The 24,822-nt window shown below is 43.8% G+C and overlaps 1 protein-coding gene across 1 annotated transcript in view; it reads right to left on the reverse strand.

Moving 5' to 3' along the window:
* Window positions 1-10,313: 10,313 nt before the first annotated feature.
* Nr4a3 (nuclear receptor subfamily 4 group A member 3) overlaps window positions 10,314-24,822 on the reverse strand; it is a 38,115-nt gene continuing 23,606 nt past the window's right edge. Inside the window, exons 7-8 of the mRNA XM_057790642.1 lie at window positions 23,036-23,214; window positions 10,314-10,766 (exon numbers count right to left, since the gene is read on the reverse strand). Coding sequence (XP_057646625.1) covers window positions 10,519-10,766; window positions 23,036-23,214 — 427 coding nt within the window. The 3' untranslated portion in view covers window positions 10,314-10,518. The remainder of the gene's footprint in view (window positions 10,767-23,035; window positions 23,215-24,822) is intronic.

Below are 24,822 nucleotides of genomic sequence, written 5' to 3' on the forward strand. Positions count from 1 at the left end.
GCTGGTACAGAAACTGGCAGAATCTGTAGCTATCTTAGGAGGTCTTTGGACCTTCCTATTTGTGGAACCGAGTTTAAAATAATCTCTTCTCGATCCCAGGGAGAAAAGGCCTTAGCTAGCATATGGGTTACAATACAAATCAGGCAGATTCCAATACCAGTCTTCCATTTATTTATAAACCGTCCCAAGATGCTGCCTATCATGAGAGTGTCCTTGACTCTCCTCCAAATTGATATTTCCTCACGCAGAGCCATCTCTGGGCCAGGCAACAGTTGTACTGTCTCAAATGCCTTCTAGAAGATGCCATGGCATGTGAATACAGTGAAGACATTTCTGGTCTTCAAGATGGCAGGAAGTACGCCCTCTTGGAAATGAGGAATAGAAAAAAACAGAAAATGGGGGACTGGTTAGCTGGGTCTGCAAGGTAAGGGGCTAGCACTGCTTTGATCAGATTAAGTTTATTCTCTAAAAAGAATAGATATAAGATATAAGATATAAATATTATGTTATTTTGTAACCACTAGATTAATAAATAGTTATAAGTGGATCCTACTGGTCTGGAATGAGGATCAAAAGTTATGTTTCTAGAATGATCTCAGAGGAAGCAGATATTGCTGGCACACAGATCGCACTTTGAAAATGTGGCAAAACTCCTGCTTGTGTTCATGAGGAGATTAAAAATATAAAAATGCTCACAACATGCATTTGGAGTAAGAACCTGAGCACAATGCATTGGCTGAAGCAAAATGAATAGAGAAATTATAGCATATGAAGAGAGGAATAGTCAAAATTAGCTAACAAGAGCTCTGTACATCATGGACAGATCTTAAGTAGAGTTTGACCCAAGGAAAAACTAATTTCTGAATACTAATTATTTAACTCATGATATTAAAACTGTACATTGCTTAGGAATATATATCATAGCCAATGGTAATCTAATATTCAGATTATAAGGGAGTAAGGGATATTTAACTGGACAGTGGAAATTCTAGATGTTTTTGTGTTGGTGATGTTCAGAGATGTTTATTATATCATTCTTTTTGATTGTATAAAATATTTTAGTTATTTTTGGCTTTCAATAGAGTTCATTTTGTATATGTTAAATACTTCACTTTTAAATCAGGTATGCATTTCCAATTATTGTATTATTTTAATTTCCCATAGAATCTTGGCAACATGAGAAACAAAAATATAAATGTAAAGGTAATCGGTCTTTTAAAATAAGAAAGAGTGGGCTAGCAAAATGGCTCAGTGGATAGAGGCATTTGCTGTGAAACTTGATGACCCTGAGTTCAGTCCCCTGGACCCATGTATTGAAAGCAGAGAAATGATTCTGAAAACTGCCCTCTAGCCTTCATATGAATTTCAACAGCATTCATGCTCCACACAAGTAAGGTACAGAAAAGTGTAAAATAAAATCATTAAAAATCACTGAGTGACTAAGACGGTAAATCTTTAGAGGTCTGGCGTGATGACTTGGCTACTAAAATGCTTGTTGTGCCTGCCCTTATATCCCTAGCACCCATGAGAAAATCCAGGACCCACGCATTCTCAGTGTTTGTGGGGAAGGGAGGGGAGAACAAAAGTCCAGAGCCCTGTAACCTCAGACTTGTGGGTAGGGGTGGGGGGTGGGAAGGTTAATAGAGTCAGGAAGATTCCCTGGATCTTGCTAGCCAGTCAATGTAAACGAACTGGTCAACTCCAGGGTTTAGTGAGAGACCCTGTTTCAACAAACAGACAAACAGATAAGAAAGAAAGAAAGAAAGAAAGAAAGAAAGAAAGAAAGAAAGAAAGAAAGAAAGGAAGGAAGGAAGGAAGGAAGGAAGGAAGGAAGGAAGGAAGAGAAAATGAAGTGAGAAAGTGAGATAGAGGAAGACACCCAACATCAAGTTTAGGCCTCTGTATACCAGTGCACAGGTAAACACACACGCGTGCACACACACATGCACGCACGCACGCACGCACGCACGCGTGCACCTACTACCCCCCACAAATAATAGAAATGAAAACCTAATAAATATACGTGTACTGATAAGGAAATTATCAATATAGTCATATTAGGATGATATACATGTGTGTATACACTGTCATATATGGACATGTTCTTACATATTTAGACAGGCATGAATTATTTAATGATAGAAATATTGTCTTAGGATTGTTTAGAGTAGCAGTTCTCAACCTGTGGTTCACAACCCCTTTGGGGATGGCACATCAGATACCTTGCATATCAGATATTTACATTATGATTCATAATTGTAACAAAATTACAGTTATAAAGTAATAATAAAATAATTTTATGGTTGGGGGGTCACCACAACATGAGGAACTGTGTTAAAGATGGAAGCATTAGGAAGGTTGAGAACCACTGCTCTAGAGTAACAGAACTTATAGACTCTCTCTCTCTCTCTCTCTCTCTCTCTCTCTCTCTCTCTCTCTCTCTCTCTCTCACACACACACACACACACACACACACACATCTTACAGACTATGGTTCAGCTAGTCCAACAATAGCAGGCTGTGAATGGAAAGTCCAAGTATCCAGTAGTTACTCCGTCTACAAGGCTGGATGTCTCAGCGGGTCTTCAGTATACTCTGGAATCCAGAAGTGGAATATAATGCCTGCGAAGGGTTAAACTTGCTAGACAAGGCAAGAGCAAGCAGGCAAAGAGTAAAAGCTTCCTTCTTCCATGTCCTTTTATAGGCTTCCAGCAGGTGTGACCTATATGAAAGGTGTGTCTTCCCTCCTCAAAGATCTGATTGTCCCACTTCAAATGATTTAATTAAGCAAAAAAAAAAAAAATCCCTCACAGGTGTGCCTAGTCATTTTTGGATTTTAGTTAATTCCACAGTAGTCAAGTTAACAACCAAAATAGCCATTGAAAATAAGTCCTGAGAGTGGTCTGTAGGTAATGTGTCGAGTATGCAAACATCGTGTCTGTGTGCCCACAGGTGTGTGTGTGTGTGTTCACAGATGGTGTGGAGCAGTCACAATACATGGCCGCTGATACAAACAGGGGCACAGCAAGCATGAGATGCTCAAAGTCACTGCTGGAACACACACTGTACACTCTAGCAAATCATGTCCTTGGTTTTTAGTCATTCTTTGGAAATTTCATACGTGTATACACTGCCTATTTCTTTTTCCTCAGACAGAGTTTCACTGTTTAGTCCTGGCTGGTCTGGATCTCCCAGATGTCCACCTACCTCTGCCTTTTAAGTGCTAGGACCAAAGGTGTGAGCCACCAGGGTTTTTAATGCAGTCTATATATCTATTTATCTGTCTGTCTGTCTGATGTCTATACCCTTCTTTTCTTCCAAATTCAATAAATTGTTTTTACATGCATGCATACATATTTGTGTGTGTATATATATGTGTGTGTGTGTGTGTGTGTGTGTGTGTATAAACACATAGATACAATCTGCTCAATCTATATAACAGAATGTTTCCAGAATGACCATTTGCTATTAGAATCTACTTGGAGCACTCTTCCTTGGGGAAGACTATTTCTCTCTCTCTCTCTCTCTTCTCTCTCAGAATTCTGTAGTTCCCTGTAGGTTTTTTTTTTTTTTTTTTTGTATAGGGTTAAGGACTTTCCCCATCCACCTTGGTGTATCTGTTGTTGTTGTCCTTGTTAATCCCATGTTGGTGAAATTTTATGGGTGTAGTTTCTGAAATCCCTGGGAGAGCCCATCTCATAGCAACTCCCTGATGCTCTGGCTCTTACAGTTGTTAGGTTCACAAGGACTCCTGAACCTTAGGTGCTGGAGTTGTGTTGTAGAGCATCCATTGGGTCTGGGCTCCACAACTCTGCTTGTAGATTGGCTGTGAATCTGTAGAATGCTTCCTTGATGAGGGATGAGGAGCGCATCTATCTGCGGGTCTAAGGACGGTGATTTGGAATGTGGTTAGGGTTGATGTTGATGTAGTAGAGTAGGAGTTGAAGGTTCTCCTCCAAGTCTGATGACGTCACTAGCCCCGGGTAGTGGCTAGGTTGTCAGTAACCAGCCTCCTTCTTGCTGAGCAGGTTTTAAGTCCAATTGGAGAGCTGTTGGTAACCACCAAGGTACACATTTCACTCCTGTACCCTTAGAGTTATTGTGCCTTGCTGGTTGTGGTTCATAAGCTGGGAAGAACTGCTGGATGCTTCCTCGTTCTGAAAGCTTGTGTGGTACCTTCCAGTACAATGAAAGTTGGTCCTCAGGGGGGAGGCTTTCAGGTCAGTTCCAGCTCAGGGGCCTCTGGGCCTGTGTCTGAAGTGCAATAGGGACTTAACAATGTATCTTGATTATACACACCCCTCACTTCCCCCAGGAATCTGTGCCATGTCTTTCTCTCAACTTCATGTCCTATTTTTTTTTTTTTACATAAAGTTTTACTTATTTATTTTAACCCACTTAGTTCCTGCTGCCTATCTACCCACAGGCATGGGGTCATTCACTGGGGCTTGAGGAGCCTTTTGGTAGCCACATGCCTAACAAAAAGTGACTCCCCCCCAGCAGCCGTCAACTGGGAATAGCTCCTCAGACGTGGGGGAAGGGGAAGTGGGGGGCCTCAGGAGTGGAAGTTTTAAGCCCTCTGAACTTTGGGAGGCAATGGTGATCTGTGGGAGTCTGCTCTAAGGAGAGAGAATGCTGGTGTTTCAAGAGAAGCACCTGAGGTTAGCAAGTGATGGGCCTTGAGGACCGCGGGGGCTGCGTGGCCTGTGCCTGCAGAGAATCCAGCAGTTTGGGGAGTTGGTAAATCAGGAAGGACAAATGGATGCTGGAGTCTGGCTATGGTTCTGGGGTGGAATTATTACCCTTTGCTCATGAGTGAGGAACTGACGCTAAGTGGCTTTAGTTCTACCCAGGAACAGGTGGTAGTTAGGGAGTTCCGGAAGACAATGAGGGGTAGTAGGGAAGTGCCGGCCTGCATTCAAACCTCATATGCTGTCTGTGTGATCTTGGGTTATAGTTTAACCTCTCCCAGGCTCTTTCCTCCTTTTTAGACCTAGGAAAGCCACACTGTCTGAGAAATACTAAGCATTATATGGCACCATGGGTAAATGGGCTTGCTAAAGAATCTGGTGTAAAGAGTAGGAGCTTAATCAACGAGGGGTGGGCACATCACAGCAGGTAACAGGAGGGCTGATGACCCCTTGACTCTGACGGAAGCATGAAATGGTTCTCATATAGAGACGGGAGCAATAAATAAGGTCGGGAGGGCATCATATAGCAACATGAGTCATGGTATCCCCATCAGTGTCACAGAACAACGTGGGGACAATGTCGAGGAAGGCTCTAGGAAACACTTCCTGAAGAATTCTTAATTGGAGTTTTTAACTGTTGTGAGGAGACACCATGACCACAGCAACACAAAAATGAAAACATTTAACAGGGCTGGTTCAGTTACAGTTTCAGAGGTTCAGTCCATTACCATCATGAAGGGGAACAGGGCAGCATGCAGATAGACACAGTCCTGGAGAAAGAGCTGTGAGCCCTATATCTTGCAGGCAACAGGAAACGGACTGAGACACTGGGTAGTGTCTGAGCACAGGAAACCTCAAAGCCTATACCCATAGTGATACGCTTTCTCCAACAAGGCCATACTCACTGCAGCAAAGCCGCACCTAATGGTGCCAATCCCCGTGAGATCCGGGGGCCCAGTTACTTACAGACTACCACAAATTCTGTGCACCCTGTGGGGTGTTGAGCACTAGAAATGCAGAATCATCTTCTGACGCTTGGGATTTTTCATTTGACTGAGGACTTCCGAAGACAAACATCTGGACCAGTCCTGAGAGCCTCTCAGATTTTAGGTTTTCTTTTTCCAGTTGTTAGTCTAGCTTTAGAACAAAGGTTTATATATATCCATGATTGCGGAGAAAATTTCAGATCTTTCCTGAAAGAAGGACTAATGGGGGATCCCCTGAAATCAATAGCTAAGGCAAAGTGAAAGTAAAACAAAACACAAAAACCCCAAATCACCAAACCAAAACAATAACAAAATGCACCTATAGGTGGAAAGTGTTTACATTCTACTTAGGAGAGGCCAACAATTACTGGGAGAGGAGAAAGCAGGGTGTGAGGACCTGGGACACCTCTTTTGGCTATTCACCTGTTGGTCATCATAGCCAAAAGGTGGGTATAGTCCAAGTATGCACTGAGAAAGAAATAGCTAAGCAAAATGTGGACTATACATTACAGTGGAGTATTTAGCCTTAGAAAAGAAATAAATCCTGGTACTTGTTGCAGAGTGTTAAGTGAAATCAGCCAGACCAAAAGGGCCAAATCCTGCGATTAATTTACAGAGGCAGAAATATCTCTCAGGGGGCTCTGAGCAGAAAATGGGGAGTTGTTGTTTAATGGGTACAGTTTCAGCATTGCAAGATGGGAAGATTCTTGAAACTGCTTGGTCACTCTAAGTGTCCTTACTTAACACTATTGACCAGTACAGTTAAAATGGTGGCACTTTTTAACGTACTGTGTGTTTTCTGCTATGGAAAAAAGTCAACAACAAACTTTCTGTGTTTATCCCTGTACATTTATAAATTTCAGCCACGGGCAAATCTGATTTATTTATCCCTGGTCTCCTGTCCCTTCCTATTCAAACCAGGCCTTTGTCCCTATCGTCTCCAGAAAAGGGCTTTAGTAAGCTCTTGGCTTACCATTTATTTTAATCATATACAGCTGGAGATGTGCTGTACCCCTCCTTTGTTTCTTCCTCAGCATATTTACACTTGAGCTAATGAAGCTGCTGCAGACCAGTATGGAGAAGGCCTGGATCCTGAGCATCACACCGGATTTAGTTGTCACAGAAAATGCCTGATGTGGGCCTGGTGATCTTCCTTAGAACAACCACAATATTTCTACTTTCAAAGGATCAACTCCCAGGAAGACACATTGTACGGAGACTCTAAGAGGTTTTGGGATGAGTTTGAATCAAACTGAATTTGTGGCCTTCAGAAAGAAGGAACTTTGGTCCAGGCAGCAGCAATGGAATAAACCAGGAGGAGGGGGGTGGGGTGGATTAGAGCACACTGCTCAGTTTTGGAAGACTACAGCCTCGAGTCTCACAATTTTGGGCTCACAAACAATATCATCTTGATGCAAAGATGATTATTCCTTGTCTCTATGAAGACTACTAGGCAACAAATAGTTCCATCCACATTATCTGCAGTTGGAAAAAAAATGTAGTTTTACACAATGGGCATATGTGTGTGTCCTAGGTGCACCCAGCATGCCTTACCCCCAGGAAACAGTCAATAAATGGTTATTGAATTTAGCGCATCCTTCTTCCCAATTGCTAAGGTTTAATCTATCCCTGATCCAGAATATCTATTAACTTTGCAGCATCACTAAGCCTTTTAAAAAAAAGATCCATTTGTGGACGCGTTTAAAGACTTTACAGTAAATATTACTATCCCAATTAAGAGAAAGCTGCTGAAGGAAGCATGCCCATTCAACACACCGGTAGCCACTGGTAAAATGTAATTTAATTTAATTATTTAAATTTACATTGTTAATATACAAGAGCATTTCTTTCAAACCACAGGTTAACACACACTAAAAAGCAATGCTGTTAGAGGAGAAGGGCTAGGGAAACTCAGCCATTTGAAACAAAAGCAAGGCACTCTCCAATAACAGCAGGTAGATACCCAATTTCCAGCCGAGGGTGGCTTCACACTGAGAGAACACTCCCTCAAGGGGAGGAATCACCTGCCTTAATGCTTGTCCTCCTCAGAGCTAGCGAGCCATCCACTCTTCTTATACTTGTGTGTCAACATTAAAAAAAAAATTGAACAGCTAGATGACTTGAGAGGCTCTCATAGTTGTGATAACTATGGAAGACGGAAGAACACTGGCTGTATAGTCTTTCCTTTGAGCACTACTGTCTGGCCCTGTAACTAAAACAGCTCCATTATTTCTTCAAATCAGTAGACAGGATGCCTAGACAGTCCTTTCCCTTTAGTCTGATGGACTGACAAAAAGGAACAGCATTTCCTTAGAGCACTGAGCCACCATTTGGCTCTCCTTTTCGGACAGGACAAAAACAAGGATTAACTTTCGAATACTCAAGGTGCACAAGAAGGTTATGTACGCTCAGTACTTCTAATTTATTCAAATTCAATTTGAATTTGATCTGAAGAGATCCTGTGTGAAATGTTAGCTTTCCTGATATTTAATAATGTTTATTATGTTTGCATATAAGCTCAACAAATTAATGCCGAAGTACTATTTTATTCAAGGCTGTCTGCAGGTACAGTGTTAGTATTAGTGACTATGTTTGAGAGTCTACTTCCTATGGATGCAGTGAGTGGTGGGGGAAGGACTAAGCAAAGGTGAACGAGGTGCTAGTCTCCATTCTCTTGCAGCTGTTTGCCCTGCAATGGGCCCCAGTCTTCTCCATCATGAACTTCAGGAGATCTGATCAGTTGATGAGTCAGGCCCCTTCCAAGTCTGAGGTTCAAAATCCTAACATTCCAGGCCCTGCCATCTTGATAGAAAAGTAATATCTTCCATAAAATCTCACACAAAATACACAATCAAATATCCGAATGATTTGGGTGGGGGGGGGGGGGAGAGGAAAGGATATGATCTGTTATCTGCAGCTAACTGCAGAGATAATTACTTTGCAGCAATTAGGCAATTCATTTGGCATTTGTTTGATTGTATAATTTAATGACAATATAAACAACATAGTTTTGTTATTTTTTTTAAAAAGACTAAAGCAAACATGATTTAAAGCTAACAAAAGCTACTGTGACATCAGTTTGACATTCAAAGTTTGATTCTTAGCAAAACGGCCAAAGGTATCTCGACTTGATACAGAGTATATAATATAAAGACTTTTAGACCTAAAAATCTTCAAACATTATTTGAATTTAGCAAAACATAAGCAAAATTTTCATATCAAAGTGCTAAACAGTGCTGCCTTAAAGGTCACTGCAAATGAAGGATAACATAAAGGCCTGGGAAGTGACATCTATTGTACAAATGGTTAATAAAAAGACACATTATAAATATATATGTAACCTGCTATGTTTATATATATATGCTTATTTAATTTCTAACTGGTGTATCCAAGTCACCATGAACACCCCATTTGATTATTCTGTAACTCAGCCTCCAGGAGCTGGTGGTCTTGCAATAAATACAGGCAAAGCTATTACAATATAACGTGCATACAAATGTTCATACAAATAAGGACACTATGCAACAAATTATTTCATAATAATATGGCATCAACAGTAGAAACATATAAAAGGGGGCACAAACACGGAATGTTGAACTGCAACCCACTAATCTTTCTAGTCCTCACATTAATACTATGGTTTTTCTTTTTTTTTTTAAAAAAAAAAAAAAGATGATTCGCTTGCTTTCCAAAATTGTCTCTTTAACCAATAACAAAAATTAAATTTTATATGTGTATATATATATATAGATGTATATATATACATATATGTATATATAAATCCTTATCACCTCTGGTGCTTACCCTGTGTGACCCAGTTCCTACTTATTCGCATGTTCTCCTTGAGGGAAAGCAAAAACTTGATTGATTCACCCAACACTCCTTGGGCTTCTGAATGGATGAACCAGAAGTTGCTACAATATTAGTAGGTCTAGAGAACTCTGTCCAGGTTGATAGAATATAACAAATGCAGTTGTACGCAACCCATTTTATAACCTGACTCCCTTCAGGTCAGCTGGATAGTCATCAGGGGTCAAAGTCCATCAAGAATGGCCTGCAAGTCTTAGGTGGGCTGACCTCCGAAGGGTTCTACAGGGCAGGTGGATCAAGCCTTTGCTAGGAAAATGAGCATGTCATTTGCTAACATGACTGCCTCCTTATTTCCATATAAAATAAGGGAGAGCTCACCAACAAGACTTAGTAAGACAGCACTTTAAAAAATTGCACTTGTATATGGAAGCAAACAGCCATTATCATTTTGCTAAGTCTGATTTGTAGATGATCTTCCATTTTTTTGCCATTTGTTTTTGTTTTTGTTTTTATAAAGAAGAAGAAAGAAATGAAGAAAAAGGACTTTTCTGCCTTGCTTGCATGATGTATGTACCTTTGATACAGGAAGTATATCCCAAAGGGATCAGTCTTAAGACACAGTCTACCCTGGTGAGCAGCCCTCGGCTGGTCTTGTTTTGAAATACAAAGCAACCATAATTGTATTCCCCAGAAAGAGTTTTTAAACAGTTATATTATCCTCCCCCCCCCCCACTTGCTGGGATAGCATCATCCAAAAGTGCTTTGTCAGCAATTTCTTAGAAAAGCCTCATGGACTATAGACCCCCTCCCACCCCACTCACCAAAGCCTAAATATAAAACACAACCCCAACACAATACTCTGCAAGGTTTCTGGCTTTAGGTTGTAAGGAAAGGTACCAGAAAAAAAAAAAAAAGTCTTTGCTTTCTATGGAAGCTGCTTTCCCCTGAAGGAAGGATGGAGTGGCGGGTGTTCAGATCCATCCTTTAGCTAGCTTAGTGATCAATTGCCAGCAGAGCAAGGGGTTCCCTGCTCAGAAAGGCAGGGTATCAAGGAAGAGCTTGTCGATGATCGAAGGTGGGGCCACCAAGTCCTCCAGCTTCAGGTAGAAGATGCGCTGGAGGCCCTGGGTACAGATCTTCTTCAGTTCCACCAGTGCACGGTTGACCTTGGGCTCTGTGGGCTCGAGGGCCTGCCCCTTCCTCTGGTGGTCCTTTAAGCTGCTCGTGATCTTGCTGCGTAGCTCCTCCACTCTCTTTGGTTCTTTTAACCCATGTCGCTCTGCAGAAGGACAGAGGAGGGTTAAGTTTTGGGGGGCAGGTCAAAAGGCTCTAGAGGTCAAGCTCTTTCTCATTTTCTGCCAGATGGGTTAGGCAGGCATTGCACAAGCACAGTGCCCTCTGCGGACTGGGGTGGCAGATCATCTAGTAGTTCTGCCAGGACCTGCTTTGGATTCCCAGGGACTGTCAGGTGTGGTGGCACATGCTTATAATTCAGCACTGGAGAGGCAGGAGTGGGAGTATCCCTGGGGCTTGCTGGCCGGCCAGTCTTGCCTCTTTGGCTTGGCACAGGAAAGTGAATGGATGTTTCTGTCCTGAAGCGGGAGGGAGCCACCGACGTGTGCCCCTCAATGCCAGATCCTATGTTCCCATGCTAGCTGGTTTTGGGAAAAGTCAGCCTTCCTTCCCTGTTTTGTTTCTTCCCTCAGACTTATGCCTAGTAACTCTACTATGAGACACACAGAGCAGAGAAAGAAAATTCACAGCAGAGAGGGGGAGGGGTGAGAGGACAAGGAGCAGACATCTATTAAGATTCAGAGAGCACCCTTTAATTCCACAAAGCTATACAGAGAAGTATTCCCACATTGACTGTTGGGATCTTTGTGGTAAAGTCAGTGATGTTCTCCACCACACGGTCGCAGAAAGCTGATGCTGGAAGCCCATCTTCCCGGCAGAGTCTGTTCTCTGGCTGTGATATGATATATCATATCATGATAACACAGGAGCCCAACATCCCATACACGTGACTTTGCTATCGCAGCCTGTGTAGAGCAGAACCTCATTTCTAAGGGAAGAGTAGGGTCTCTTTCATCCCAGTTTTCCTCTATTTGTATGTTTATATCTAAACACCATGTTGGTGTGTGTGTGTGTGTGTGTGTGTGTGTGTGTGTGTGTGTGTGTGAGCGTGCATGTGCACCCATCCATGTGTCTTCTTTAAATAAAACTGCGCTTTTTGAAAGGGCAGGTGTCCTTCTAACAGTGATAAATCCATTAGTTCCTAATTTCTTCTCTATGTAGTTGTTTTAGTCACAGGTTTTGTTAGAAAAAGCTATTTATTTCCCTGAAGGAAAAGCTAAAGAAAACAAGAACGTAGGCATTTTTCTTTCTTGTCCCAAATAAATGAGGCCCGTAAACCAGGAAACCTGCATCTTCAGTGTGGCTGGGGTATGTGACTTGGGTAAGAACTTTCCTCAGTAGGGCCTTACTAAGCGAGGAGGGTGGAGTTAAGGTGCTCTAAGACCCCTTCCAGAGCTGATGGGTTAAGATGTAATTACATACATCACAGAACTCACTCCTAGTGCCTCAGTGGATTGGATTATGGCTTGCAGGTTTCTGGTCTAATGAAGTGTTCTATAGAGAAAGAAGCCTGGGGTTTGGATCTGAATCCAGTTTTGACTCTGCCCTTTACTCCGTGACCCAATTTCTTCAAGACTCAATATCTTCCTAGGAAAATGGGAATTGCAGGGTGGAAAATGCGTGAGTCTGGGTCCTACCCTTCCTGTTCATCTTCAGCATTTCACAATGAATTGGCAGAAAAGTATAATCATCTATATAAATGCCGTTTAATTACAACAGTGTGACAGATGCCACCTGTAGAGTGCTACACCCTGGGACACTCAGCACCTGAGACAATGGCTGAAGCTTGATGAGTAGGACACAGCTAGAAGACAAATCAGAGAATGGAACCCCACACCCTCAAGCTTTACAGCTCTTGACTCTGCGGGCGCTAGGAAAGTATTAGCTGGTTAGCCAGGTGCAAACCTCCCCACTAAATGCATGGCCCCTGTGCTTCAAGCTCAGAAGAAACACTGAAAGGGAACCTTGAGGAGTCTTGCTTACAGAGGTTTTCTGCTGAAAGTCTTATTTGTTCACCCCAAAGCATAGAACCAGGTGGGAAACTTGGCAGTAAGTGTCAAGATATAAAACATTCATAGCCTCTGACCAAGCTACCCCATTCTTGGGAATTTATCCAAAGAAGTCAACTGGAGAACAACAATAACCTTATATGTATGGAATTATTAGGTGCAACATTCATCTATTATCACCCCACACCTAAGAAACCAAACAAAGGAAACACTGGGAGAGATACAGAGTTAGAGAACAGGGGAACCGCCGAGAAAATAAATAATGGCATGTACATGCAGTAGGAGATCCTAACACTATTGGGGATAAGAATGAAGATTACTGAGCAAAATGGAAAAAATATAAATAACATTAAATGAGAAAGAAAATTTAAAATAGTACCTGGGCTGTGATTGCATCTATGCCAAAACAATACTACATATCTGGGGTTGACGAGATGGCTGAGTAGGTAAAGGTATTTGGTGCCACCCCGATGACCTGAGTGTAGTCTGTGGTCTCCACGCAGTAGAAGGAGAGAAATGGATTCCCCGATGTTGTGTTCTTGACCTCCACAAGTGCACTGTGGAATGTGCATGCACGCACACATACACACAAAATAAATGAGTGTACAATTCTTCTCTTCACATAAAGAATGAGAAGAAACGAAACGTGAAAATATTCATGAGATAACTGGATGGCTCTTTTACCTATTTCTTTTTAAAAATTTCTAGGTTAGCTCTGCCGTATGTGTGACATGGCCAAGCATTAACTTGCTGATATGAAATTCTATTAGCCCTGAGCTACATGAAATCTGATCTACAAGCTCAGGAGAGGAGGTGTCTCTCACAATCAAATGCCAGTCCATTAACTGAGGCTTTCCCATCCTTCCAGGACCTCCTGTCTCACAGAACATCCAAGATCCCACACTCATTATCAGGATGAAGAAGCTGAGCAATTTGTCCAGTGTGATGCGGGAGGGGGCGTCAATTGATTGTGGGTCCTCAGAGCCAGACTTTCTCATGGCCAAACTCACAGACGGGCGTGGAGTTTTCTCCGCTCTCCAGCCGGTTGCGGCTGCTCAATAACTATAGCAACCATTATTTATTCAGCGAATCGAAGTGGAGATCAATACCTCCTGCCAGCTGGATCAACCGGCCTGGAATTCCTTGAGGAATTCGTAGACACTCCTGTTAGGAGCCGAAGGCACCTCGCTCCTTTCTTGCTGTAAACACTCAGAGTCTGTGGCTTCTTCAGTTTTCTGGAGGAGCTAAAATTCAGACTCTGTGCATACTCGTTCCAGCAGCCAGCAAGGTTCTCAGATCACCAGGGAGTCGCCAAGTGTCTGGAACCTTCTCAGCAATTTAAAATTTCTTAAAACTTTAAAATCCTAATCACTGATATTTAGGTGAAGGGACACCCTCCCCCTGCTCCTTTGCAAATTGGCAAACAGCTGCAGAGCTGAAATACAGAGTTCATAAATACAGAGGGGGAGGAGCCAGATATTTGGGTTTTCTCCTTTCCTAGAGAATCATGTATAGAAGAATCAGGAGGGATGCGACTTAGTGATGGAGTACTCACCTAGCACGTGTGATGCACATGGCCAGATACTCAGCAATGGAAAAAATTACCCCCCATGATTTGACCCATCAAGCTTTGTGCACTGAATTTATACAGTATTTATCCTGCCTTTCAATATTTTAACTCAAGCATTGTGTTTCCAAGACGTCAAAACAGAATTCATCGTCACGGTTAAGTATTAGACATGTGTCACAAACATTGTGTATGTACACTGGAAGGGCTTGTGACTTGCTCTGTTTAAATTCTCACCTAAGAGAGGACTACAACACCAGATTCGGGTTCCAGCTAGACGGGCAGGTGAGTCATTTCAATCTGCTGATAAAATTCATCTAATAGCCCTAACTTATACTCTTTTACTTAGATTATTTTAAGAGACAGAGAGAGACAAATGATCTGTTATCTTTAATTACGACGTAAGAAGATTCAAAGAATGAAGCCAATTGCCTACAATGGAAAGTCACAAGTGGCCAGTTTCTTTCAAGCCAAACTAGAGAGAACTTGCTCACAGCCGCTGACTGCCTTTGACTGCCTCTAACTGTTAGAAAGTTCCTCCTCCTTCTGATCTGAACTGGCCTTCCTTTAGGGCCCTCCTGCTTTCTGTGTATCTTATTAACTAGTGGCTCATTACTTTTTCCCATAGATGTTTATTAACTATCTAGTCTGTGGCTAGATATGTGTCCAGTGCTTTGGACAGATGGGTCAGAGCAAGGGAGAAAACAGCACAGTCTGCCCAGTGGGGCAGTTCTCATTTAAAGACAAGTTTGGGTTCCTATGCCTGTTAGTTATCCACGTCACAAATGGCTCTGCTGGGCAGGAAGGAGGCAGGAGGGAGTTGGAGGTCAAGAGGAGGTAGGAGGAGAGAAAGGAGAAGGGTAGGGGAGAAGTAGATGGGAGGAGAGGGAGAGGGTGGAATTTAATGAGTAAAATAATTCAAGTCTATGCTCAGGTTCTTCCCCATTCAGCTAGTTACGATCCACCCATCATCTCAGATCCAATATCTCGCCAAGGAAGCTTCCTTCTTGTCATCTATCCAGGTCAGATTCTCTTATATATAATACAGGATCCTCTCCCTTCCCAGGACAGGCAAGTTTGAAATCTGATATTCATGTGACAATCACCTGCCTCCTTCATTAGATTTAAGCTCCTCGGAAAAAATGCCCTAGATTTGCTCACTGTGGCCCCATCTTCTGCACCAAGCCTAGCGCATCAGGGACACCTAATATGCATCTGATAGATGGATCTGTAAGATGGACCAAAGTCCCTCAAGAGATGATTGAATAGACACTAACTGCGGAAGTTGCTCGGGTGCAAAGGATGAGTCGGGAGTTGTTAAGACGCTCCCAACAGCAAAGAACTTGAACTCTCAGACTTACCCTGCAGGAGCGCCCCCTCCGAACCTCTCCGCTCTGTCAGCCATTATCTGGGTGATTTGGGTCAGTTTCCAGGCTTGTGAGAGAGGGCTAAAATGGCAGTGGCCTCTTGTCTTGCTGTGAGAATTAAGTGATCTTTACATGCAGAGTACTTGGAATAATGTCAGGCGTATAGTAGGCGCTTAAAAGTACTTGAGGCTACTCTCCATATTTATAACCCAATTCATTACCGTCCATGTTGGCCATGGCTCTGAGTTTATCTGCACGGAAATCTTTCCCCAAAATCTCCTAGGGACCCCTTCTTGGGGTGGGGCCTATTAATTTAACCTGTCCCAGTAACTTTAGAGACTCTCTGTGTGGTGTTCCTTGCATCTGTGTTCATCTCTCAACTTCAACTTCCTCTGGAGAAGATCTCTACTATCTGCTGCCTACGTTGCTTTAATTGCTTTTGACTGGCTTCCTTGCTGTGATCCATCCCAGGTGCTTCTAAATTCATCAAACAACATTATGACCATGCATATAAAGTTCTTGGCACAGTGCCATGTACTGGCTAAAAAAAATAGCTATTATTAATATCAAAGGATCCCTATTACCAGTAGGTTCCATTGTTCCTCAAAGAATGGCTTACACCCCAGCAGCATCAACATAAGCTAGGAGCCCGTGAGAAAGGCAGAACCTTGGGTCCTGTCCCAGGTCCACACAACTAGAACGTGCAATACTATGTCCCGTCTCTGCGTGCCGGTAGAGAAGATCAATCCTAGACGGTCCTTGTTCCCTTAGAGCTGCTGGCCGGCATCTCTACCCTGGGTTCACCTAGTCTCTCTACACTTCTCTTCCCAAGACAGTTAATTTTAATTACACATAGTTTCACCTGTGAGAACTCTCCCCCAAGGGAGTTTATCTCAACCTCCAAGAGTTCTGTCTTAGCTTCTTATTTTGAGTTAACTTTTGCTGTTTTACAGTTCTCATTTCTCTGCCTGTTGGCTGATAAAAGAAGCACCGGGATCTCTTCCTCAGAGCAGAAAGCAGTGGTGGAAGAAAGAGATGGGCAGTTTTCCGCAGCAGGCCACCTCCTCCCCCAGCCAGCTTTTGGAGCAGGGTCTTGTGGCACTGGCCAACTTAGGGATAACACAGTGCCAGCCAACAAGGAAGGGAAACTGGACAGTTACTGGAACAGCCAACACCCAACGGGTCTTCCTGCTCCAAGCCCCACCTCTCTCTAGGGAGTCGTGCTGCCGCCATTTGACGTGTCACGTGATATGTCATGTGTCCTTGACTGGCCGGTGGGCCGTCCCAGAACCCACCCTGGCCGGCCAGGAAGCCACATGTCAGGTCGAGGCGTCCAAGTACTGATCTGCCTTTGAGTTGCTATCTGTCTCTCCAAACCATGACTCTTGAAGGAAAAGGGACTAGTCACCTGGCTTGTGCTAGCTGCTCCACAGACAGCGACTGAGTTCATCTCAGTTGAACTTAGGCAGCCCTTGAGATGTCAGACTCTTTCCTAATAACAACGGCGGGCTAAAAATAATTTAGGCTTTCCTAATTTGAGAGACTTACTGATATTTACAAGCCATTTATTCAACTAATATTGGTCATGTGCCAGACACTAAGGACATTTTAAAGATTAATGAGATCCTCCTTGCCCTAAGACTTTGGTATGGGCACCAATGTATATATTCCAGGTGCCTAGAATGAGCCTCAGAAGGAAATGTGTGTGTGTGTGTATTCTTATGTGCTTGTATGTATGTGGGTGCATGTGTACATATGTATGTGGAGGCTTTATCATTCTGGATCTTAATTTTAGAGCCCGAGTCTCTGAATGAATCTAGAACTCTCTGATTCAGATAGGCTGACTATCCAATGAGCTCCAGGGATCTCTCTCTCTCTCTCTCTCTCTCTCTCTCTCTCTCTGTTTCCTTCTTCCCATTGCTGGGGTTGCATGGATGCTGGCGATTGAACTCAGGTCTTCATGCTTGCACTGAGCCCTTTCCCTCTGGGCTCTCTCCCCAGGCTCAGTAAATATAATCCCATTGATGTGAGCTGAATGATGAAACACGTGCCACCACAGAAAACTGGGACACTGACAAATGGTCACAATCAGTACATGGAGTGGCGGAGGGATGAAAACAGAACTCCCTTACAGTTTCTCCAACCACTGCTTTGTCTGAGGGAAAGCATGCATGTACCATTGCATAGTCAAAGACTGAAGGAACTTAAGCCACCATATCGGCGTCACCGCCCTGCTTTTGTGAAGCCCCTAAGAAGGCATAAACAAGTGTATCATATATATGCAATTGTATGGAAGCTAAATACATTCATAGATTCTGAGAACAGTTAGCTCTGACTGGAAAATAACATTTAGGATAATAATAATAGTAAAGGGTTGGATCATTTTCCCCCTCTGTAGAGCTACACACTAGTTTATTCTTTATAAGAAACATACAAATACACGTTATTGTCTGTGTGGTATTACTCCCATTCATGTGCTGATGTCTCACACTCAATATGACAGTATTGGGAGGGGGGTGCTTGGAAGGGGTGTCCAGAAGTGCTAGACAGGAATTTCTATTGTCTATAAGTTACTCGTATGGTTTTTCTCGTTATAGCAACCTAAATGGTCTAAGGCCTTACCTTTGTGAGTAAAGAAAACACTGGTTTTCAGATAAGATGAGGGATTGCCCCAAACCATGCAGCTAAGAAGTGGCCAGATAAAGACTTGAACGTTGCTCTCCAATCTCCAGATCCTTAAACTGACCCCTTTCTTTTCCAAACTATATTATTCTGCCAAATTTCACTCGTACTTGCCTTTGCCACGTGGCTTCATAGCCATATCTGATGAAAATTCAGAATGGCCAGGTATTCAAAGTAAGCAAATGAGCTCTGGAAAGGCAGGTGGAGGGTCGGCCGACTATTGATCCCACCGTGTCCCCTAGATCTGCCTTTCTTCCTCCTCTGTCTTAGAGGTCATGTTCTAAGGAACCAGGAAAAACAGAAGACAGAGGAATCATTGTACTACCTGTCAGAAAACTTGAGTCTGGAAAGGAATGCCTTGGGGAATTTAAAAAAAAAATCCATTTGGGTATCAAAATTTCCTTCACAACCTAACTCTAAAGAACCTGTTTGAGCACATTTCCTTATCAATCACAGGATGGGAAATAAAAGCTTACAGTCCAAGGTTAATTCATAGTCTGAGGCCACAAGGTAAATATCTCAAGGAACGAGTTTCCCTGACAATCCTTTACACTTTCCCAGAGCTCAGAGAGTGCACTCAAGCTGCTGCCTTCAGAGGCAGTGTAACTGTCTCCCAGAGGAGACTTTACCTTTGCCTGGGTGCTTGCTCCAGAACATGTAGCCATTTGGAATCATAGCCTGGACTCTGTGAAATGTTCTCATCTTTCTGCTCAGTCGTGTATGTGATTAAATACAGGAAGAAAAGAATCTGGCCATCCACAGTTTCCCCAGAACTGTACTGGGGTGATTCACGGTCATGCCCTGGATCTCTGGTTCCCATGATTTGGAATACTCTTTATGTCTAGATGCTACTGCTTTGGGAAGTCATTCATGACCAGAACCTCTAGTGTTCTTAAATCCCCCAAATGCAGCAATTACCCAGATGTCCTCTGCACTGACTTTGTCCCTTTAAGAACCTACACACTGCTGGGCAGTGATGCCACACACCTTTAATCCCAGCACTCAGGAGGTGGAGGCAGGCAGATCTCTGTGAGATTGCCAGATCTCTCTGTGAGGCCAGCCTGGTCTACATAGTGAGCTCCAGAGCAGCCAGGACTACATAGTGAGACACTGTCTCAAATAACCAAACCAAAACAAAAGAACCTAAACACTAATCACTGTGAACAGAGCTCCTTATCTTCTTTCTTGGTAGATTACAAATGTCCTGAGAGCAGGATGCATGCCCAGTTCGTCTTCTCTTTCCCACACACTGACAGTCTGGTATGGAGAGGCCCCAATACCTAGATATTTATCAAATAATTCCACACTTACTTTCTGATGGAGGATGGTAGGCAGACAGCAACACACTGCACCCCATTAGTGGCAAAGAAGCAAAGCCTTCCCATTGCTCCAGGAATTCGACTTTGGCAAGAGGCAATGGTTAGGGTAGGTGAACTGGGGACCCAGAAAACTGCAACTGTGGGGGACACCCTGTTACTGTAGGAAAGGAGAATGATCAGAAGGAAATTGTTTCCTATCTCATCTCACCACTCAGGATTTGATGAAGGGGATTAGAGAGAAGGGGAGGAAGAAGAAAAATAAATCAGAGGGAGATATCCATGTTTGGATAAACTATCCAATTCCTGAAGCCGTCTTCTGGAAGCCACGCTGGCTAATGGTTTAAAATCTTTTCCCTTTTCCTAGTTCCTCTCTGGTTTCAGAACAGACAGTTCTTTGGAAGAATATTCTCATTCCTAGGGCTCATCTGATGCTCCACCACCACTCTTTCTGATTACGAGGCGTCCTGCGAGGCCGAAGCTCTTGGGAAGGCACACTCAAATGATCCTGGATAATCGCAGCAGTGGGCATTGCTTTCTAGGCATTTTCTTCCCCTATTGTCCAATAGTTCCATGCAACCCAAACCCTCCCCAGATGCCAAATCCTAAGAGTTCGTGAGATTCGAAGGCAAATTCTGCTTGTGTGATATCTGCAGCGTCTCTCACGGTTTGCTCTCTAACGGCTGGCGGGAAGAACGGCAGGAACTGCAGTTACCCTGTGGGACAGACCCACAGACAAACCTCTCAGCCCACTGCCAGTCTAACATAATTGCTTGGCAATCACTGCCCCCCTTTGAGTCTCTCAAGTGTCTAAGAAAATAGTCACCAAACACACTTTACTGCCCTGCTCTGTTTGAGATAGACTGGCCTGGAACTCACCATGTCGGACAAACTAGACTTGAACTCATGAGCCTCTTGTCTTAGTTTCCCTAGTGCAGGAATTATAGGTGTGAGTCATCATGCCCAACTCTTAACTGCCTTATAAAGCTACCGACTTTCTTCAAGACAATGAGTTTCATTTCGTACTGGCCAAGGTTTCCAAAGAGAAGGACCTGTATGAGCCCAGCTGGAGTGAACCTCTATCATCATCACTCCAAGGAGGAACATAAGTAGATCTAATGTCTGCCACGAACCCAGTTTGGCTACATCAGCAGCCTAGTTTTTTGTAACCCACACTGCCACCCTATGGAATGGATGTTACCATCCCTATTGCGTGGATGGAGAAATAGAAGTGCAGAGAAGAGAAATGCGTTACTCAATAGCCCTTGCTGACGAAATGCTAGATTCCAGATTAATAAAAGAGTTTCTAGGACTGGAAGCCCACGCTTTTCCTGCCAAATTGCTCTAGGATAGCCATATTCACAAGCGCTTCAGGAAAACTGTATTTACGTCCATAATTATTCCCTCCACAGTAGCCTGGAAACACTCTCTGCTCCCTCGTTTGCGATCTCTTGACACTGGGTCCCCACTCAACCCTCTGCATCCTACACATTCTGTCTCCTCCGGGGATGTGTGCCATCACGTCTGAGAACCCAGTGACACATGAGACAGCCCCTAGACCAGAGAACATATATTCAGCTCCCATTTCCATAGTGACATGGCAGTGAGCTGGTGTTAGCTGTAGAAAGCTAAAGCAGTCTCAAAATTTTTTATCTTTTGTAAATGAACCCAGTTCTATATGTTCCAGTTCCGGGAGTCTAACTGTCCCAGCAATGCGCAATGGGTCTGAAATGGAGATGAAGAGCTAGGTGATCTTGGGGCCAGTCTCCTTAGTCTTCGGAGTCAAGGGCTTGGGTCTTAAACACTGATTATTTTAGGTGCTCTGCTATGACACCGGAAAGCACAGTGGAATCCATAACCTCCGAAGCTGTCTTTGCTTTTGTTTCAAGGTCTTGGAAGACTGTGATGGCCCCTATTAAGAGCTGAGCTTCTTACCCTGGACCAAAGACCAGGAGGAAGAAGTCAGGCACATGACCAGCCTGGCCTCTAGAGGCGCACACATGCATCTAACTTTGGCTCACAGGTGACCTAAGCAGATGCAGACAAACTGCGTTAGGAAGTCTGAGAACAATTGGCATAATGCTGTGACCCCTTAATACAGTTCCTCAAGTTGTGGTGACCCCTGCTCATAATATTATTTTTATTGTTGCTTCATAACTGTAATTTTGCAATGGTTATTAATTGTAATGTAAATATCTGATACGCAGACAGTCTTAGGCAACCCTGTGAAAGGGTCATTAGGCTCCCTGCCCCGAAAGGGGTCTCTACAGGTTGAGAACCACTGGACTAAGCAAAGCAAGGCTGCACCAGAAAGGAGAGGCCAGCTGTGCTGAGATCACAGTACTCCCTACCTACCTGGAAAATGTTTCCTCTCGCCAAGAGCATATCCAGTCTGAACTGGACCCTCAGACAATCAGTCTGGCTGGTCTTGGGTCTGACCCAAAAGATGGGGGTGAGCTTCAGATCCTGTCACTATCTCCCCAGGCCCCAGTATAATGGATCCAGATGCAAACTAATAAGAAACTTCAAGGATGAATGATGGGGGGTGGGGGCAGACCAGCACCTCCAGAGCGCAGGGTGATGGGTACATAGAAAGAGTACAGTAACATAGAAACTGAACATTTTTTATGTGCATGTATTTTCATGGTGTGTGTGTGTGTGTGTGTGTGTGTGTGTGTATGTGCATGTAGGCCAGAGGACATGCTTGGGTATCTTCTTTAGGAGTCCTACCTACGCTCCTTGAGATGGAGTTTCTCTTTGGCCTGGAGCTTACCAATGAGGTGAAACTGGCTGGCCAATGAAGCCCTCAGTGATCCTCCTGTCTCTGTCTCTCAGTGCTGAGATCGCAAGTACATGCTACCACATCTACCCTTTTTTTTTTGGGTTCTGGGGATTGAACACAGGTCTTTGTGCTTGCAAGGCAAGTCCTCTCCTACCTGAGCTTGTGCCTCAGCCCCAGAAACTGAATGAATTTTATTCTTCTGCTTTTGAACGTTTTAAAAAACTGTGCAGTTGAGTTGCTTTTATTTTTGACAAATAATTTTTTTTTTCTCAATTCCCTCCGAGTCAGGATTAGTAAGTGAAGCTGTCTTCCATATGCCTGCAATTCTTTGGTTTACTTTAGGTCTCGAGGCAAGAACTGGGAAGGGGTCCATAGGGATGTCAGGGTGATTAAGATTATCTTTCTGGAAAACTTGTGTAAAAACAGCCTTGAAGTAGCTAGGTCAACTGCCAGCAGAGCACCAGATCAATTGGGTTTTGATGATAGCTCAATTGTACCAATCCCCTCTCCTACAAACTCGGATGAGTAAGTTATGCATGTGTGCTTTCTTTATTTAACCAAGTCAGACCTGGTGGACTTCAGCATAGTGGCAGCCATTTTCCTAGTTAGCTGTAAAGAAGCCCAGAAACCACCTGAACACAGGCAAGAGAAAAGGGGACACGGTTCCTGACTTTTGGGCGCTGGTCCTTACCTGTGATCATGCTCAGTGCTGACAGGCAGGCTAAGGCTTGGATATCAAGGTTCAGGCTCTGCAAATTTAAAGAAAAGTCTTTAATGGAGTCGAGCCACTCCCCAAATCCACGAAGGCACTGAAGTCGATGCAGGACAAGTCCATTGCAGAACACAAACTTATCTTCAGCAGGGTTGGACCTGGGGGTGGGCAGAAGAGGGAGAGACACAGTAAATAGGTCTACTCCGTTTGGCTAACACAGCAACATCCTAACACCCAAGGACCAGCATCAGCAAGGGACAGCCTGGGAAACTGTGTGCGGCACCGTCACGAGCAAAGGTGAGCTCCTGGGAATGAACGACCTGACCATCTGTCTGTCCCTGATAATGTCCTTAGGGAACAAGGGCTGACACCTCTGCTGTCTAGTGCTAGAATCAGCGGCTGGCTTGTCTGGGGTAGAATGCGGAGAATGCTTCCCAACCTGTAGGCTGCAACCCCTTTGGCAGGGTCGAGTGGCTCCTTCGCAGGGGTCACCTGAGACCATCTGCGCATTGGACATTACGATTCATTACAGTTGTGAAGTAACAATGAAAGTAATTTTATGGTTGTGGGGGTCACAGGAGTCCCTCACAACATCAGGCCGAGTAGGGCTGTGGGGGTCACAGGAGTCCCTCACAGGCCCAGTAGGGTTCCCTCACAGGAGTAAGAAGAGGGTCATGAGAGCCTTACCTGAGATTACAGTCACTGGCTCCCTCCTGCCCTTATACAATCAGAAGTGCTTAATACTGTCCCACCCTGTTATATGTAGCCAAGGGAGGTGTTGACGTTTATAGAAAGTAAATATTTCAGAAAACTGACTGAAGGGAGTGCCCTTCTAGGCAACATTTGCGAGGTCATTATCCATGTGAGGTGTGATATTTTGGTGACACGTCTGGGGGTGCACCCACGTTCCCGTAATTAAATCTTCATATACGCGCATGTTAGCCCAGAAAAGGTTCACCGTCCTGCACTTGGATGAAAGCATTTCTTTGGCCTATTGATCCCCTCTCTGGGGTGAATAGATCTTTGTTATGAGGTTTCCTGAAGGAAAGTCAGACAATGGCCCCTCTCTGCAGTGAACAGGAGACTTCTCTTTGGGGCTCCAGAGTCAAGGCTTCTCCCTTATTTTCTTCAATGCCAGAGCTGATAAGGCCCAAGGCTAGACACGACAATTCCACTATGTAAATTCAAAGCAACAAGTTTCTCCAATGCCAATCACAGAGTCAAGGGTGGCAGAACATGAGAGGGCTGTTTCTTAATATGCCAATAGTTTATACTGTGTCTGTAACCACCCCCTTTCTCTCTTACAAAAGGTGCCCTGGAATCTCTTCTTGGACGTAATGTCTTAGCAGGATAACCTTGAGCCCTCCTTTCATCTCTTTGGACTTCCTTTCTCTTATCTATGAAACAGGAATTTAATCATAATTTCCTAAGGTTGCACAGGGAATTAAATAAAATGAAGGTTTTTTTTTTTTGAAAGCCCATGCACAGAACCTAGCACACAAGAGGATTCAGAGAGTATTAGGTATAACTTATTCTCAATTCCGTGGGATCCTGACTTTAATCTCAGCTTTCCCTTAACTTTAAAAGGTCTTGCTCCATCTCTCTCTCTAGGTTGATTGCACTCACAAGCTAGTGTCTTCCTAACTGTGCTTCTGGGAGAATAGCTCTATTCATTCCCTCACTCGGTGGGTGTTTACTGAGCACCAAGGATGTGCTGTTCCTGGAGACAGGCTATGCAGAGAGCTTGGTGAAGAGTGGCGTCCACC

Source organism: Chionomys nivalis, chromosome 16 (assembly GCF_950005125.1).
Source record: "Chionomys nivalis chromosome 16, mChiNiv1.1, whole genome shotgun sequence".
Taxonomy (NCBI): domain Eukaryota; kingdom Metazoa; phylum Chordata; class Mammalia; order Rodentia; family Cricetidae; genus Chionomys; species Chionomys nivalis.